The sequence below is a fragment of the Halictus rubicundus genome, chromosome 15 (genome assembly GCF_050948215.1).
Source record: "Halictus rubicundus isolate RS-2024b chromosome 15, iyHalRubi1_principal, whole genome shotgun sequence".
Classification (NCBI taxonomy): domain Eukaryota; kingdom Metazoa; phylum Arthropoda; class Insecta; order Hymenoptera; family Halictidae; genus Halictus; species Halictus rubicundus.
Genome location: NC_135163.1, coordinates 8791042 through 8807216, shown reverse-complemented (window position 1 = coordinate 8807216; position 16175 = coordinate 8791042). Strand labels below are relative to the sequence as shown.

The 16175-nt window shown below is 40.3% G+C and overlaps 3 protein-coding genes across 9 annotated transcripts; all 3 read right to left on the bottom strand.

Moving 5' to 3' along the window:
• Nucleotides 1–655: 655 nt before the first annotated feature.
• Nucleotides 656–4480, bottom strand: LOC143361780 (F-box/WD repeat-containing protein 9). 7 transcript variants are annotated; one of them, XM_076801417.1, is made up of 8 exons: nt 4280–4480; nt 3061–3220; nt 2504–2658; nt 2204–2433; nt 1664–1910; nt 1322–1594; nt 1027–1188; nt 656–946 (listed from the first exon to the last, which is right to left on the bottom strand). In XM_076801417.1, the coding sequence occupies exons 2-7, from the start codon at nt 3110–3112 to the stop codon at nt 1030–1032; spliced, it is 1116 nt and encodes a 371-aa protein (XP_076657532.1). In that variant the 5' UTR covers nt 3113–3220; nt 4280–4480; the 3' UTR covers nt 656–946; nt 1027–1029. The 7 variants fall into 7 exon arrangements, with proteins under 7 accessions (XP_076657532.1, XP_076657531.1, XP_076657528.1 ...); XM_076801416.1 differs by lacking the exon at nt 4280–4480 and adding an exon at nt 3873–4247 and having other exon boundaries at nt 656–960; nt 1004–1188; XM_076801413.1 differs by lacking the exon at nt 4280–4480 and adding an exon at nt 3873–4247 and having other exon boundaries at nt 1004–1188.
• Nucleotides 4481–4622: 142 nt separating this feature from the next.
• Nucleotides 4623–7582, bottom strand: LOC143361779 (riboflavin transporter 2). The gene is made up of 2 exons (XM_076801411.1): nt 6767–7582; nt 4623–6673 (listed from the first exon to the last, which is right to left on the bottom strand). The coding sequence occupies exon 2, from the start codon at nt 6629–6631 to the stop codon at nt 5318–5320; it is 1314 nt and encodes a 437-aa protein (XP_076657526.1). The 5' UTR covers nt 6632–6673; nt 6767–7582; the 3' UTR covers nt 4623–5317.
• A 148-nt stretch (nt 7583–7730) lies between these two features.
• LOC143361778 (solute carrier family 52, riboflavin transporter, member 3) lies at nt 7731–9988 on the bottom strand. The gene is made up of 2 exons (XM_076801410.1): nt 9092–9988; nt 7731–8877 (listed from the first exon to the last, which is right to left on the bottom strand). The coding sequence occupies exons 1-2, from the start codon at nt 9322–9324 to the stop codon at nt 7797–7799; spliced, it is 1314 nt and encodes a 437-aa protein (XP_076657525.1). The 5' UTR covers nt 9325–9988; the 3' UTR covers nt 7731–7796.
• Between the last annotated feature and the right edge of the window lie 6187 nt (nt 9989–16175).

Below are 16175 nucleotides of genomic sequence, written 5' to 3'. Positions count from 1 at the left end.
GACATCGATCGGCTTATGGTCACGAACGTAGGCTCGAATGAAATTTGAAATGTCTTGGACACGTACCCCTTTTGCACAATTGGCCAATGTTTAACGCGATCGGAGCTGGGTAAAATTTTTTTTGAGAAAAAGATATTTCGAATACTGTTTTACAGAATATTTGTTCTACAATTCGAATAGAATACTATTTTAAGTAAACAGGAACATTTCTGCGAATAAAATCTTTTTATTTTGTCAATCTAAAAGGCAAGATGAAATGTTTGAACTTTGCGTTAGATGGTATTTAAAATATTTCTTGACGATGATACTAGATTGATAAATTCATTCCACATTTTCGACTTATTTTCTCATGTAGAATTGCTCTCCACACGGTTGTGACCGATACTGGGACACCCTGTAGACATATGGAACAAAATAGCAGTGAATACGGTACATATTTTTTTATTCGTGTACGAATACACATAATTGCTTTGATACAAATTGTAATCTAATTTAATAATCACAAAAATGGCTGAAAAATAATTAAAAACATTGAAAAATGTTTTTACAAAAGTTATTCGGTATGAACGGGAACGTGATATAGTATAAATATTTTTTTATGGATGAGGTAGCAGGGAAGATTTTAAGTTAGTTTTTTTATTCATCATATTGTAGCGCTTTTCAAGACAAATTCAACAAGGTGCTACAAGACGGTATTTCATTTTATATGTACACTCATCTTCACATTGTTTTTAAATTGGTCTTGTCTTGTTAGATATCTCAAGCCTTTTGTATCATCTGATACTATAATCTCCTTATCACGAAATCGTTGCAACACACGCAATCAATGCGTTGCCAAAAATCTGCTGTACATGGCTGGAGTATTTCAATTCGTTCTTTAGGTCTTATGAATATTTTATTGTTATTCTTCCAATTTTCCTATACTTTTCATTGAAAGAATCTGCTGCTGTAACAAGAATACTAAATATTAAATGAATCTATTTCATTATGTGAATGTTTGTACCTATGTGAATATCAGACCCTTACAGTTCAGACTGGATCGCTTTCACTAGAATTACAGCCAACGAAACTTCGGTCATTATCACTCCCATTTGCTCTTTCAAAGGACGCATTAGAATGTGACTTGGGTCTCCAAATTTGAATTCCCTCCGTGCCAGAAACACCCAGGACGCCATTTAAGTAATCGCTCTACGGAATAAAACAAATTCTGTAGACATTTCATACAGATTAACACTAGATTTACGGGACGCGTAAAAGTAATGGAAAATAGTCATGTTTAGTGTTCTGTAAACCTAGTGTCAATTTCTCTCTGATCACTTACTCTAACTATTGCGCCATAACTCGATTCGAGAGTAGCAAGGTGTCGCGGAGGATCTGTAGGAGTAGCTATCCTAACCGTTTTATCCGTGGAAGTGGTTATCAAACTTCCTGGTGAAACATGTACACCGGTTATACCCTTTTTATGCTCGGTAGAATAACTCTTGACCACCTCAAAATTTTTCTTTGGATCTAGTACGTATAACTTCGCGGAATTATCTCCCACGTAAATTACGTCTTTCTGCATACAGATGCACATAGGGAATGATTCAGTGATCTGAAACGTATTCGTTTGAATCATTAAGCTGCTACGATATCAGGCGATCTCTTGCTAATTTTTTCTTACAGTAAAATTGTTGATGACTTTCCTTGTTCTCAGATCCCATACGGACACTGTTTTATCTTCGCTAGTCGATACAATGAACTCAGAATTCATGACCACTTTCACAACAGCTCCTCGATGCGGTTCGTATGTTACGATCGGAGTCGAACCTGATTTCGTGTCGTATATCAATACGGTTTTGAAAAACGATCCGGCAGCGAGCAGGGACAGTTCTGGACACATTGCTAGTGACAACAGAGCACCCGCGGCCCTACAAAATATTTGTTACTTATATAAAACAAAGACGAGCCTCGGAGACGATACAGCAGTTTGCACAATGATTTCTGACAGAGCGAATGAAAGCATGCAAACAATGCTAAGCTGTTTCGAATTTCTTCTCTAAGGAGAGACCTTACGGGAATAGTACCTGCAGTTTAGCATTACAATACTAACTCTCTAACGGTTTATTATCATGAAATTTGTTAATGACAAAAGTTCATGCCTTCCTCGCTCAGCCTTTCCATAACGAGAGCAGCGAAAGTGACCATGTTAGTTCTCATGTACATTTCATATGTTTTGAAGGGGACAAGACCAGATTCAGTAAGCGTCCACACTTTAATATGTTGGTCCCAGCTGCAACTATAGATCGTGTCGTCTACTGACGTTATGTCCCAAATCCATCCGTTGTGAGCAAAGTTTATACGTGTTACATTCTCTTTCTCATTGTCTTCGTTGGGAAGCTTCCAACACACTAAGGATCGATCCCTTGCTCCAGATATACAAATACTTCCATTCTATGTGCGAAAAGGTTATTAGCAATTTATCGTACACAAATTGTATCGTTTATCGTACACAAATGCTCACGTGTACTAAGTGCAAAGCATCAATAGTGCTGGCTTGCATATCTTTAAGTGATAGTTTCTCCATAGACTCTTTTATAGACTCTTCTTCTGACCATAATGATATTGATTTCTCTAATTCCATGCATGATAACTTCCAATAGAGCTCATCGACTTCAGCTGAAAAGAGATGATACATTTCTGTCTAAATTAGGAGTATAATTGGCATGTGGCAAACATTATTCCTATGTACAGGGTGTTTCGTTTCTCTTTAACAATTTAATATCTTTATCGTGTGTCTCTCGATTATACTATATATACATATTCGAGAATACCAAAATTTTCGAGAACCCATCCCGATACCGAATAAATTTCTAGAACAATGACATAATCGTATTGTTGTAGTTGATAAAATAGGAGAAGATAAACAAACCATCCTGTATATGCAAAGAAGGGAAGATCTACAACCCAGAAACTTGAACTGCTAGGGTAGATCTATTGTTTAGTATAGTAGATGGTGGTTTATTTATTTACGGAATGGTTGTTCATGCAAGGCTCAAGTTGCTATCAATTCAAGCTAACCAGGAGGCAAAATTGGATAATCCGAATGTGGACACATGTGGCTGATTTTCATTTTCCATATGAAGTCATCGCTCAAAATCTCATTGAATTGTTTACACGCTAAGCTTAGACAATCTCCCACGGTGGTTGCATCTAGAAATGAGCAAATGTGGAGGAATATCTGAAACAACAAAGTTATGTCAGCGATGGGTCTCTACATGAACAAGCGATTTATTTAAAGTTACACGTACTTGAAATTATATAACAATTTATTAAAAATACATCGATCGAGTCAGGGTCGTGTAAAAAAGTGCTATTTAAAAACATTTTAATACAGGCGCTTTGTTGTACGTTTAAATATGCCACATATATAAGAATAGGCATTTAAAAATGGCGACCGTGCTCCACTGACGATACCACGAAATTCTCGAAACGTTCTACTTGTTTTCTAGTAGCATACGTTACAGTTCAGTGCTGACAGAGTTTATTCAACTTCACACATTGATTATGAAAACACCTTTTTCGTTTATCGCTCGGGAAAACATTAATAATTCGAAACGTTTGAAAAACGTACTACATACAATGACGGTTATTCCATTGTTTGTAAACACAGAATATCTTACGTTCATTTACCGATCTTCATACTTTAACGATCGAACGGAATTTATCAAATTCGCTGAAAATTGGGATTGGTGAAAGTTAATCGATCGAACTTGAATATTAAATATCGAGACATCTTGAAGCGCGAAATGACAACTTCTCGGAGATTGTTTTATGGAGAAAATTGTACCTGCACGTATCAGGAAGTATTTAGAAAATTTATTAATGCAGACCTCGACTGGAAGATCCAGTAAAGATAGTTGGGATTTCTTTTGATCGTCCATGACTTGATAGCAGCCCTGTTCCACATCGGACATTTTAATCGAAGACAGTCAGTACCGATTGTTACGTCTCTAAACAATATCATTCGATCGACACTCCAGCGATCCAGTGATTCACCGCGCAGCAAAAAGAAAACGAGAAATAACTGTTATTTTTATTTAGCGATGTTATTATTGACCGTTCAGCGCATGACTCACTTACTGATCGCCGTTTTAGCAAAGGGTAGGGATACCTACTCTTTGGTTTTAGTACATTTCAGGACTAACCCAGTCCTGGGTTGGGCCCAGTATTGCCAACAGCGTTTTAAATATACAATAATTGTAAAAACAATTAGGGTGTCAAAATAAAGAGTATATACCTTGAATTAAATGATCCATCGCAAATTGTTTAATCTTTCGCTTTACAATGCTTTATGAAATATCTTTCACTCAAGTGCGTAATTTAGGTTATGGCAGGAGGAAAAGTGATGCTTCAGGTTGTCACGATCAATTACTTTTATAAATTGACGCTTAGTTATGTTTTGCTGAGTGTTTATGAACAAATGGGTTTTTCCAAATATATTCATGTAAAAAATATATATATAAAAAGAAATTTTTTACTTTGGTCCACGGGAACCAAATCTGCCGCGCATGGCTGGTAACGTGGCAACCATAGCTGCAGAAAATTCAAAATGGATCTTCGCTTTGAAATGATCGGCGAAATCTCAACGAAATAGTCTTTATTCTCGTTCGAATACTGACGAATCGTACGAACAGTTACAGATCATTAAACAATAAATCGGTTCACTGACTTACAAATTGAATTGCTGTACATTGTTTTAATATCGATTTAACAGAGCGCGTATTTTTAAATTTCAAATCAATTTTGTCCAACAATCATTAAAAAACAATCAACAATCATAACAGATATATTACAGTTAGGCGTTCCTGACTGCGAAGAAATATAATTTTACAATCACCAATATTACACACGGTTTTTCAAAACAACAATGTTTACATTCGTTTTATATGCATGGTAGATATCACCTTTCGATCACTTTGTAAACTCTTTTAGTGCATTGTATTGGAAGGCAATACTTGAGTAAAAGTAAAATAGCGATCATACTAAATGATCGCCATTGTCTTGGAATATTTCTCTCCGCAATATATAGTTTCATATAACATTCATTCGATTTTAAATGCAAACACTTATGTACAAATACAAAAATATGTTTTCGCATAAAATATATCTGTGTGTCTCGTTTCTTTTTTTATGTTTCAATGGTATTTCGATAATTCGCTATCGTTATGCAACCTCGTATTAATTACTGTAATAAATAGATGACTCGTCAACAATGTTACATCAATCACCAGTTCTCGCGTAAAGTGCACAGTAATATCATAATTGTGATACTAGCTCACGAGCTACAATGATCATGCACGTTGAAGTAATTTGTTAAGTTAATTGCCAGAAATGATACTATAGCACCACTCGCGGATCCTACTTGCATGAAAGCGCCCGCTTTTAAGAGCGTTGCCGGTAATCCCGCATTTCTAAGTACAGAGACTATAGTTAATTTCAAATAAGAGATACAGCCTACTAGAGTTGTCCATGCTATCACAACTAGACAAATGCCAAGCATTGTATCTTGCAGCGGCGGAGACGGCGACATTAATGCTAAATACATAACGTAGCTTCCGATTGCCGAGCATATAATAGTTAAATAAGTGATACTTTTTACATCGGACACTACGAACCAGTATGCCAACAAACATACCAACGGATTCGCAAACTGAGCAAACGTAACCGATAATTTGTACGCTATGTTCCCATACGGTAAGCAAGAGTAAGATTGTATGCCGGGAAAGACACCGTTGCTGAAAAAGCAGCAAACAGTTAATAGTATAAATAAGTAACATCGCGTTCGCCTTACTAGGCCCTTGTCATTATTATCATGCTGATAATGTTTTCTATCATTCGACTCATTAGAAATACTTATATGTCTTTCATTAGATATTGTATTGCCAGACTTATCACGATCTTTTGTACTTTGTACTAACGATGGATACTCTAACATAATAAACGAAGTTAAAGATAAAAACAGAACGATAAAAATAAAGAGAAAATAATCATTCGAGGAGAACTTTAAGCTCTGCCTTGAGGGATCTGTGGTATCGTTCTTAGAGGCTGTGCATTCGGAGGTGTCTGCAACACCTTGAAGCAAGGCAACTACACTCGGTAACACGCCGCTTAATCCTTCGCCAATGAAGAACGATACTAAATAATTTTTGTTGAAATTACGAAGGTATGGCATGAACAGCACAGAGCTGAAGCAGCCTACCAGTGCGTTGAAAAACGTTAGAATAAATAATACGAAACTATACTCGACTCCATTTATAATGGTGGTTTCCGAGTGAAAAAACGATAACAATCCCATTGCGCAACTGCCTAAAAATAACAGACATAATATCCACCAAGACTCATTTATCTTCCATCGAAAATGTTGCAAAGTTATATAAATTAGAGGTCCAACATTTGCTGCCTGTATCACTAGCACTAGGTAAGACGGTAAAGTCCAGCCTTCGGGCGAAGTGTTGATAAGTACTGGTACTTGCACATATATTCCATTAATACCAATCCAAGTAGATATACCGAATACAGCTACGAGGATATGAGTAATGACGCGATCCTTTCTTTGACATTTTTGCGACCCTTCAGGAGCATTTGTCATTTCGTCATTTACATGTACGAAAAACAGATCCTGGACTTCTTTCTGAATAACGATCAAGAAGAGTTTAATAGATGATTGAATAAGTTTGCATTTTAGGAATTACACGTGTATCTTGCAACCGTTAAATATTCTCACCTAAACGTGTTTTCTTTGTAAAGCGATTCGTTTTGATTCAATTTGACTCGTGTATAAGATAATGTATTCCACTAACGGTAACACTTCGTATTCCGTTTACTCATGTAAGAATTTTAGAGTTACTAGAAGGTTGATTGGGGTTCTAGTATGTAGTACACTGCTGCCAGAGAAACTGATGTGATGAAACGATATTGCCTCTGCCTTCGCAGCTATTGCTTAATCTGGACAATAAAATTTATCAGATAAAGTACAAAGTTTGTATGTTTAAATTGACAAAATGATAGCTAAATTTATGATGAAATATGGTTACATACATTGTCTCTCAAGGTGGATCCGCGTAATTTGAATGTTGATAATGCTGTTGCAGAACTGATGATTGCATTAACAGTAATAATTCTTTGTTGAACATAGCTATGGACACACACATACGCATACATTGCTACGAATGACGCGGTGAAATTGCACGTTTTGCATCGAAACGTTTCAAGTACAATTTACAATTATATATAAAATATTTATGTCCTAGATGTATAAAGCCCTATCAAGTACATACATTCGTCTAAACTAAACCCAATCTCTTTAAAATATATTTTTAAAATCGAAGTACAAATGTAGTATATATATTTTACTTGAATTTATTAAAATATTTGTTCCTGCACATATTTTTTATAGGTTGTTAACTTTTACCCTGACATCTTCTAATGAAAGCAATTTTAATACTAGTCATGTACATACAGTGAAGATTCGATATATATATGTATATACGTATAGGCTGTATTGAAAATAGTGCTACAAACAAGAAAGGTGCAATTTTATATAAAAAGAGTCAATCAGAAATTTTCGATTTATCTTTTCATGTGAAAGCACACCTTTCCGTCTTTCGTCACGAATTTCCCCGCACGCTATATACATATTCGATTATCTTTCCTATATTAAAATCACTAATAACAGGAACTAAGAACAGTATTGGAATTTTCTCCTCTCTATTTGTTTAGAACACTTTGTAGAATTATACAACGTTTCCGAACGATTAGCCGGTGAGTGCCGTGCACGGTGAATAAGAGTGAAAGATGTTTGCATGATTAACTAGAATGAATGTAGTCACTGCTCCAATTAACGAGCCAACTTGTGTCGCTACACCAGTGTAGTAAAGACCCCTGCCTGGGTCAGGCCTAAACAATGTAGTGATACCTAATTTGATGAATCCTATTAAACCGCTAATTATTATCCAAGATAAAACGACTAAAAATTCACCGACCCATGTACCTTGCAAAGGCGGAGTAGGTGAGGCGGCAGCTAAAAAGCAGATGAAGCCAGACAGTATCATAAGAACTGCTGTTGAGGCAGTGAGAAGACTTACTTTTGGCGTTTTAATAAAGAAACCTAAACACATCGCCAAAGGACCGGACATCGAAGATAGTGTAACAGTTAAATGATATGCAACATTTCCGTATGGTAAACAGGAATACGACTGAATACTCGGTAATGTACCGTTACCTAAGAAACAAACAAGAGCCATCATAATTAGTAAGTAGGAATACACTTGTTTGGACATTGTCCATCCAGCGTTTGTTTTATAACTTGGCGGTGCTCTTGTGTCTGTCGGCAGAGTTTCCATACTGCCTGGGGGTTTAACGCACTCCCCGATTGCAATTGACATATTATTTAACCCTAAGAAAGACAAATAACACAGGAACAATAAAGTACCGGTGAAAATAAAGTATGCCTGACAAGAAAACCTGGGATCTGGATAATCAGGCATAAATTCTACGTGAGGAGATTCTGGTGTAGTAACGTTCAAGCACGTTGGATTTCCACCAACACCTTGGATCAATGCCACCATGCTCGGTATAAATGCGCTGAGCCCTTCTCCTATAAGATAGGTCACCAAGTAAATTTCTCTATAGTTCCTCATGTAAGGCATAAACAGAACTGAACTCGTACATCCGACAATGGCCGTTACAAACATCAGCGACAAAAGAGCAGTGGAATGCTCGTTGCCAAATACGATTGATGTTTTCTCATACACGAAAGCCAACAGAAAAGTTGCTAACGATGCTGCGGCCAGAAGCAGGTAGATAATGTATTTATCGCATACCCACGAACTATACCTAAAATATAAAAGAATAGTTACTTAATGAACTTGTAAATTACGTACAATAGGTTCTCGCTTGTTGCATTTCGTTCGTGCAAGGTGGGGAACATAGCTTAGTGGAATGATTGTCCCTTCATGTTGTGTTAAAAAACCTCAGATCTTTTTTGAAATTCCTATCTAGCTCTTGCGCAACCAGCGAGTACCTACCGATAACGCGATCTGGTACCTACTTTATGTACAAAGTGTAAAGTATTGGTCCCAAGTTGGCTACTTGAACTAACACTACCATATGTGCCGGAAGACTCCATCCTTCTGGAGAATTATTAACTAGAAGAGGCAGTTGCACGTAGATGCCATTGATACCGACCCAGGCACCAAGGCCGAACATCAACGCTAGCAGATCGACCAGCAATCTTCTGTTGCTTAACTTCTTACTGATCATATTTGATTCTTTATCGTGCATTAACAACGGATCCACATTGGTCACGTGACCACGATGGCACGATTTATCCAGATCTCTCGCCGTGTTTCACGTTCTTGTTGACATACAGATCAAAAATCGGTTGCTCGTCGAGCGATTCCTCTTGTTCTATTTCCCGGGACTGTCTCGCGCAAGGACAGTCTAATTAAAAATACGTGTCGGACAAAAGAAGAATATTTTCTTCGGTATGCGAGCTATCTACTATAATGGTTACTCAATCACAGTAATCTTCTTCGGTTACGCAGGCACTTTCCGGGACTGTTCTTCAGGTTCGCACAAGTTCAAGCTCGTCTTACGACATTTCTTCACCGTTTTCCCGTGGCAGACATAACCTATGATAACGGGTCACAAGACCGTTCCTCGACAGGCCGAACTTTCGAAACGCGCATGCACGTTTGAAATTCGAGGCTGCTTGCGCCAGACTAACGGGGAACCGTTGGAAACGATACCATAAAACTATAGTCAGGACCTGACGGTTCCTATGCAAATCGACTGACGGCCGCGGCGCGACTGTCGATTCTGTTGATTAATGGCAACCCGAAGCTGCTCGCGTAAGTTATTTGTTGACGTTCTTCCTTTTTCGCGTCGAGCTTATCAATTATATTGGCCGATACGCCTTGTCGCGCGCAATTATACGGCAAACCTGATTTGCCCCTTCTAATTGGATAGATAAAGAACGCTGTTCTAGTTTACAGTCACGTGACTGTTTCTTTCCCTCGTTTAATTTCAACACTATTATCACTAGGTTTACGGAGCATTAAAAAGTGAGTATTTTACATTACTTTATAAAAATAAGAAGAATGAGTCTATCCAAGCTTTCAGCCATTTTTTAAATAATATATACCTAAGGAAATAAGTTTGTTGAGTAATTCCACGTAGATGGATCTTCCATGAAAATATTAAAACCCGTCATTTTGACGGGTCCCGTAAACCTAGTGTTATATACCTAATCGACGTTCTCCGATGATCTGAACCGGCGGGATTATACCGTATCTACATTTTTAGCGGAGTAAGATATCAATTTTCATTTCGCGGAGCTATCGTAAAACTAATGCTCGCTGTATCTTTGTTCGAGTTGATGCACTCGATAGCTTGCATCGGTGTCCTTGACTACATACGTATTTGCTGACGGTTTTGAATCGCCATAACCGCAAGTGTGGAAACGTTTCCAAACAGTTGCCGGAGAAACGGACACCTGCATATATGTAACTGCAGTTGACTTTAGGAAAAAATGTATTAACTTACGTCTTACCTATGTTCATGCTTACCTTGCCCTACTATGTAGAGGTCCTTCGACGTGAACACTGGAACATCGTCGATTCGTTCTTTCGTCGAATCAGAAAGAAACGCGACACACTATGCTACAGTACAATTGCCATAATTGCGATGGAGCTTCCGACGCGAAGATTGTTTCGTCGAGTGGACAGGACAGGAGAGAAACGGAGAAGTAAGAATCCACCATCGGTTTTGAATATAGCAAGAACTTTATAAAAGACGAGGCAGACTCACAGATGGTTTAAGTACATTAGTATGTATAATATATAATATATCCTCAAAACTCTTTGGGAAACATGTGACGGTTGCGATCGCATTGTTTTATTTATTTATTTTATTTTATTATTTTATTTTTTTGTAGTTTTCTGAATAGATCACACGGATGAAAAAAGGGCGTTCTGTTTGTATTGCGTTTTTTTTTTGTTTTTTAAGTAGGTGCGTTTACATCGTGCGTAAAAACGTTTACGAAACATATACATCAATCGAAAAAGAGTCGTCACACGAGGGTTAGAAGCTTGAGAAAAGGAAACGGCTCCGACTTCCTCCTTTGACGTTGTGCCATTAATTATCGTCGCGGCAGGGAACGCGTTGTCCTAATTACAGTACGTCATCCGCTTATCGTGAAACGCGAATACAAATGATCCGGGGAATGTATTCTGTTTCCTCGTTACGTCGAAAACCGTTCGAGGTTTTCTACTTTTTCCTTTTTCTGAGTGACGACTAAGTAATGGCGGCGCGGGACGCCGGACCGGAAGTGGCGGCGTTTTGTCCACGAAAGAGGAAGTCGCGTCGATAAGAAAGAACGTGACGCCAAATTCGGTGAAAAGGACACGGGGAAAAAATACTTACGATAAAATTACTGAGAGAACATGACTTCGAAGTCGTGAATCTAGGGCCACCAGATGATTCGATACAAGGAAAGGGTACAATTCGTACTTCCTGTGATCACGGAAAACATCAAAGGGAAACGAAATATTATGTCAAAACTTACTCGGAGTTAATTGTAAGTGGTCAATGAATCAATACGCTTAAAAATTTGACAAAAATTTGACTCGATTTTCATTTTTCAATCCTTCGTTATTCCCGAACAATTGGGTCACGAATGAGAAACTCAACTTCGTAAATTAGCATTTTGGATCGTCATCGTGAAAAATGGTTTGCATACTTTCTAAAAACCCCGACATCGCGCTAAAAGTAGCTTTCACAAAGTGTTGCATCCACTTTTCATCAGACTGTCCGTAAAGAAGGACGAAAGAAGTGACATACTTCAAAAAAAGAGTATGTGTACTCCAGAGAGAGAACATCTGGTGAACCCTAGGCGAATCGTGTCACAGACGATCTTTTTACGGTGAACTAACGTGGTCGGACGTCGCCGCGAAAATGACTATAGGGTGTGGTTATTGTTTTATGTTTGTCGCCGTCTGCCAGCGCGCATGGCGAACCATGTGTATCGTTCTGTGTGAACTGTTGCGTTATTTTTTCGGATTTATTTTCGTCTGTTTTTTTTTTTTTTTTATAGAAACGTTCGGTAGGAATGATCAGCTTCGATGATTCAATCGGAATGCAATCGATCGGTTATCATCGTTCGCCAGGCCTCGGATTATGCGACTTCCTCACTGATAATACGAGCCGACAAGGGAGCGAAATCATTTTTAAAAAATGCAACACAGAAGGGATTCGCTAGCGTTTGTTTCGCAACCGAATATTTCCTCCGCTTTGCGATATGAATTCCACTCGCGCGCTGCCAGCTTCTGGCCAATGCTTGCCGATAGTAATGCCCTCCATACTTCAAGTCTCGATTTTAAGGAAAACCGATAACGCGAACCGGGAGCACCGATATTAACGTCCGCCCCTCCTGAAAAGAGTTACAGACGCGGAATATCGATGGACAGAAATTAATTATGCGACGCTCGGAGAGGGGATTGCAATATCGGCTCTGGCCCGACGGAGAATGGGGTCTGGGTTAGAGGTCGTTGTCCGATATTTACGTAGCCGAACAAAGGCTCTATCCGAACGGCTCGGAGCTTCGACAACATGCAAAAACGTCCGCGATTGCGAAACTGACCGGCAAATTCGTTCCGACTACACCTCGTCAGGATCTCAACCTGATTGAATTTCATTTTAATTCAACTGACCAGATTACTCAGACCTTGAGATACTTATTGAGAACTTATTTCTGTTTCAGCAATGTGTTTCATTCAAGCCAGAACCTTCCAGAACGTTGCTGTATAATCTCTCACTGGAACGGACTGTGCGAGGGCATATTTACGAGGGAATTCCACGAACCTATTAAAAAGTTCAATAACTCTTTCGATCCCGGCGTTAATCGAAGTCCCCGAAAGGCCAATTGCTTCGATAGGCTGACGCAAGTCGCCTGCTCCGACCATCTCCGTGCGAATCGAGAATGACGAAGCAGCGGGAGAGAATATTCGGTTGATAAGGCGCGAAAGGCGACAGGGAACCGCGACGATAAGGGGCCGAACGATAGATGACATCAGGGCGCAGAATTCTTTGACCCGACTGGCATGGCGATCCGTCTGATAAATCCCGAACGCGTCCATTCCGTTTCGTGTTCCGCTCTCCTAGGCGACGCGTTTTGCCCACGCTCGGCTCCTCGTGAGAGTGAATTTAATTGACTGAAGTGCCGAGCCGAATCGCGGGCACGAGGATCGCGAACCTCGTTAAGCTAGCCTTCGCGACGCATGCGAGGCCGAGACGCGGACTGGTTTAGCCTAGAGGCCCCTCTTTCAATAATGGTTCACGCAATCCCTGTAATTCTCAACCATCCGATTGCCACGCGATCCTCTTTAGTGCCTAAACGTGCCGGACCATCGATGTAACTCCGCATTCTGATTTCGTTAATGCTTGCCGTTATCGTTACTGTTCACAGAGGTCCTGAACGGAAGTTCGGAAGGATTAAGGCAGACTTCGTGCACTTGTGAAGAGTGCGACACAATTCGTAACTGGATTAGTCAATTATGAACATCGTATTCGTTTGTTTTTTGTAATATGACCGGTGCAGAACAGTGCACCGTTGCTGTTCGTTGAGAGCGCGTCAACTTGCTGTACGACCATTATTCTCCTTGTTCATAAATTTGATTGATAATGTCTGTCCTCTTCTGAGAAACATGTTTTCTTGAATTGTGTCACTTCTGTCGCAAGTGTTGTGTATTCCACACAGATACGGACACATGTCCTTTGACCCCCACACGTTTCTGAAAAACAGTTGCAGAAAAGATTCTCTTCTTCGTAATCGTAATAGTGCAAAGCATACTTCGGTGAAGTATTAGTATCTTTCATTTTATGCAACTGAAACGCTTGATGTTTCTGAGGAGCATTTGAGGATAAAAGAATATATTTGTCTGATCGGTGCTGAACGGACACGTCCCTTGCCTGTGTGGACAATGTAAATCTACCTTTTCGCACGTCCCGCGTCAATGTTAATTCACGTTCAAAATCGCGACCCCTAAGCTCGTTCTTCCAATCCGCCTCTCGCGCCTTGTTCGAATTCATCATTTGTCCGGAGACCGATTATACTCGAGAACTTGTACAATTTCAGATTCTGACGGAGATTCGGTTTTCGTGGTACCCCAGCTTTCGCCATAGTCCACCCCACGGCGTCGCGACCATACTTTCGGAACCGTGGATCGTCGCGCTGACAGACTTCTTCAGGGTTTCCTCCTCGGTCTCGGTTTGGGTGCGATTGTCAGAGCTGTTGTCACGCCTGTCGCAAGCGTATTCGATAGAAAATCTCTGGATTCGAAACCGCGAGACACAGCGGTTCGTCGGACTGACCTCGAGGGAAAATGGGTGTTTTCGGGTGTGTGTCGGCAGGGTACACAAGATACTCTTCAGGGTCGCGGTTCCGTCTGCTCGAAGAAGGAACAGCGGGTTGAAAAGAAAAAAAAAAGGAAATAGAAGAAAAAGAACCGAGCTTAACGCCGCTCGCGAGTTAGCTTCGTTCGCGAGAACGATCGATAAAATCTGACAAATTGCACAACGATACAATTACAGTAGATACAATCGGGTCTTATTGCCGGCGCAGTTCGTCGAACTCGGCTCTCGGGAACGAGAAGTACACTATAGCTTGGAGAACTATAGCTAGCCGGGGTCGAGTTCGAGGATCGTCGCGGCTTTGAGAAATCGGAGACAAGCTTCGAAGAGGCATCCACGTCGACGAATGCGCTCTTCTGCGGACGAGAAAACATGGCCGGGCAATGGAAAACTGATTTGGTTTCTCGGCTTGAAATAATGTGGGATCAACTCGTGCAATTAGCTGAAAAATTGGTCTCTTTCGAACGTGGATCAATAATGTATCCTGCGAATGATTACCCTCAATCCTCAAGTCGAATTATTGACAGAGTTGCAATGGGGCAAACACAGCTGAATTATTATACAGAATTTCAGGACGCTTTAGGTAGAAAAATCAGTCGAGCCAGCAAATTTTTCTCTGACCGGTAGAAATAGCGCGGCGTAAGCAAAAATAAACAGCTCTCAGCACGCTCGAGCAAATTGGAGAACATTTGCTGAACATTTGCAGAATTTCTGTGAGAAAGCAGACAGTCTGCTGCGTAAGACTGAAATGGCAGACCAGCGAAATTGTAGCTTTTTATGAAACTTGCCTCAGAGGCAAATTTTTAAAAAATTGCCTCATTTTCAGCACGTTACACGAGTTCCCGTCTAACATCCACGGATCAGACCAAGTCAGCATGCGATCAGCCGGCTCTATTCCTCGTGCGCACATTATAATAAGACGAGAAAGTTTGAATCAAGGACAATGCAGGAAGGCGGTGCGCGCCGCTTCCTCTACGTTTCATTCCTCCAACACATTTACGGGAACACACAGTGAAATGTCTGCGGGTCCTCGGCCATCGTAGGCATAGGATCAATCTTTGGGGATCGCAGGATCGATCTCCTTTTTGCAATTCGCTGCTTTCGACCGGGTACGGATCCGGAAGACTCAATTTTTCGGCTCTGTTCTCGACTCCGTTCGCCGCTTTGTCACCGTCGAGCATGACCGAGGAAACGTAATCTCGACGACGACGACGACGACACGAATTTCGTCGGCCGCCATCATAAAATGGAAATAAGGCGCCGATTTTCTCCGGCGGAATTGCATAAATTCCCGCTGACTCGAAAACCGAGTTTCCTCGGCGACGGGAAGATCATTCTCGCCGGATAATTACCAGCTATTTGTTAGTCTTATCTCGCCGGTTTAGTTTCCTCGGGCAACCTGAAGGGCCTCCGGTGCACGATCCACAAACCATGATTAGGATATCGTTAGCGAGACCCGGCGAACTATTATTCTTTCGCGATTAGAGTATCACCGGGTTCGCCGTGTTTCGCTCGAGGAGCGAGGAGCAGCTTAAGGTTGAAATTACGGTGAAAGTTATGGCGTAAATTGTAAGAGCTGCTAAGATATTACTCGTTGAAATAATAGTGCGAATTTTAGGGGATATCTTAGCTGTGAGGAAACGCGCCGGAGATTCAAAATGCAAAGTGGTTATGCGCGGTGCTATCGCATTCCTGACGGGTCATTTATTTTTCAAAGTTTCGCA

Coding starts and splice junctions, on each gene's coding strand:
- LOC143361780 (XM_076801416.1), bottom strand. CDS start 3,956: ATGTCCGATGTGGAACAGGGCTGCTATCAAGTCATGGACGATCAAAAG. Junction 2,659..3,060: donor TTATCCAATTTTGCCTCCTG/GTTAGCTTGAAT, acceptor ATCTCTTTTCAG/CTGAAGTCGATGAGCTCTAT. Junction 1,595..1,663: donor AAGTCATCAACAATTTTACT/GTAAGAAAAAAT, acceptor AATACGTTTCAG/ATCACTGAATCATTCCCTAT.
- LOC143361779 (XM_076801411.1), bottom strand. CDS start 6,631: ATGACAAATGCTCCTGAAGGGTCGCAAAAATGTCAAAGAAAGGATCGC.
- LOC143361778 (XM_076801410.1), bottom strand. CDS start 9,324: ATGCACGATAAAGAATCAAATATGATCAGTAAGAAGTTAAGCAACAGA. Junction 8,878..9,091: donor CTTTACACTTTGTACATAAA/GTAGGTACCAGA, acceptor TTTATATTTTAG/GTATAGTTCGTGGGTATGCG.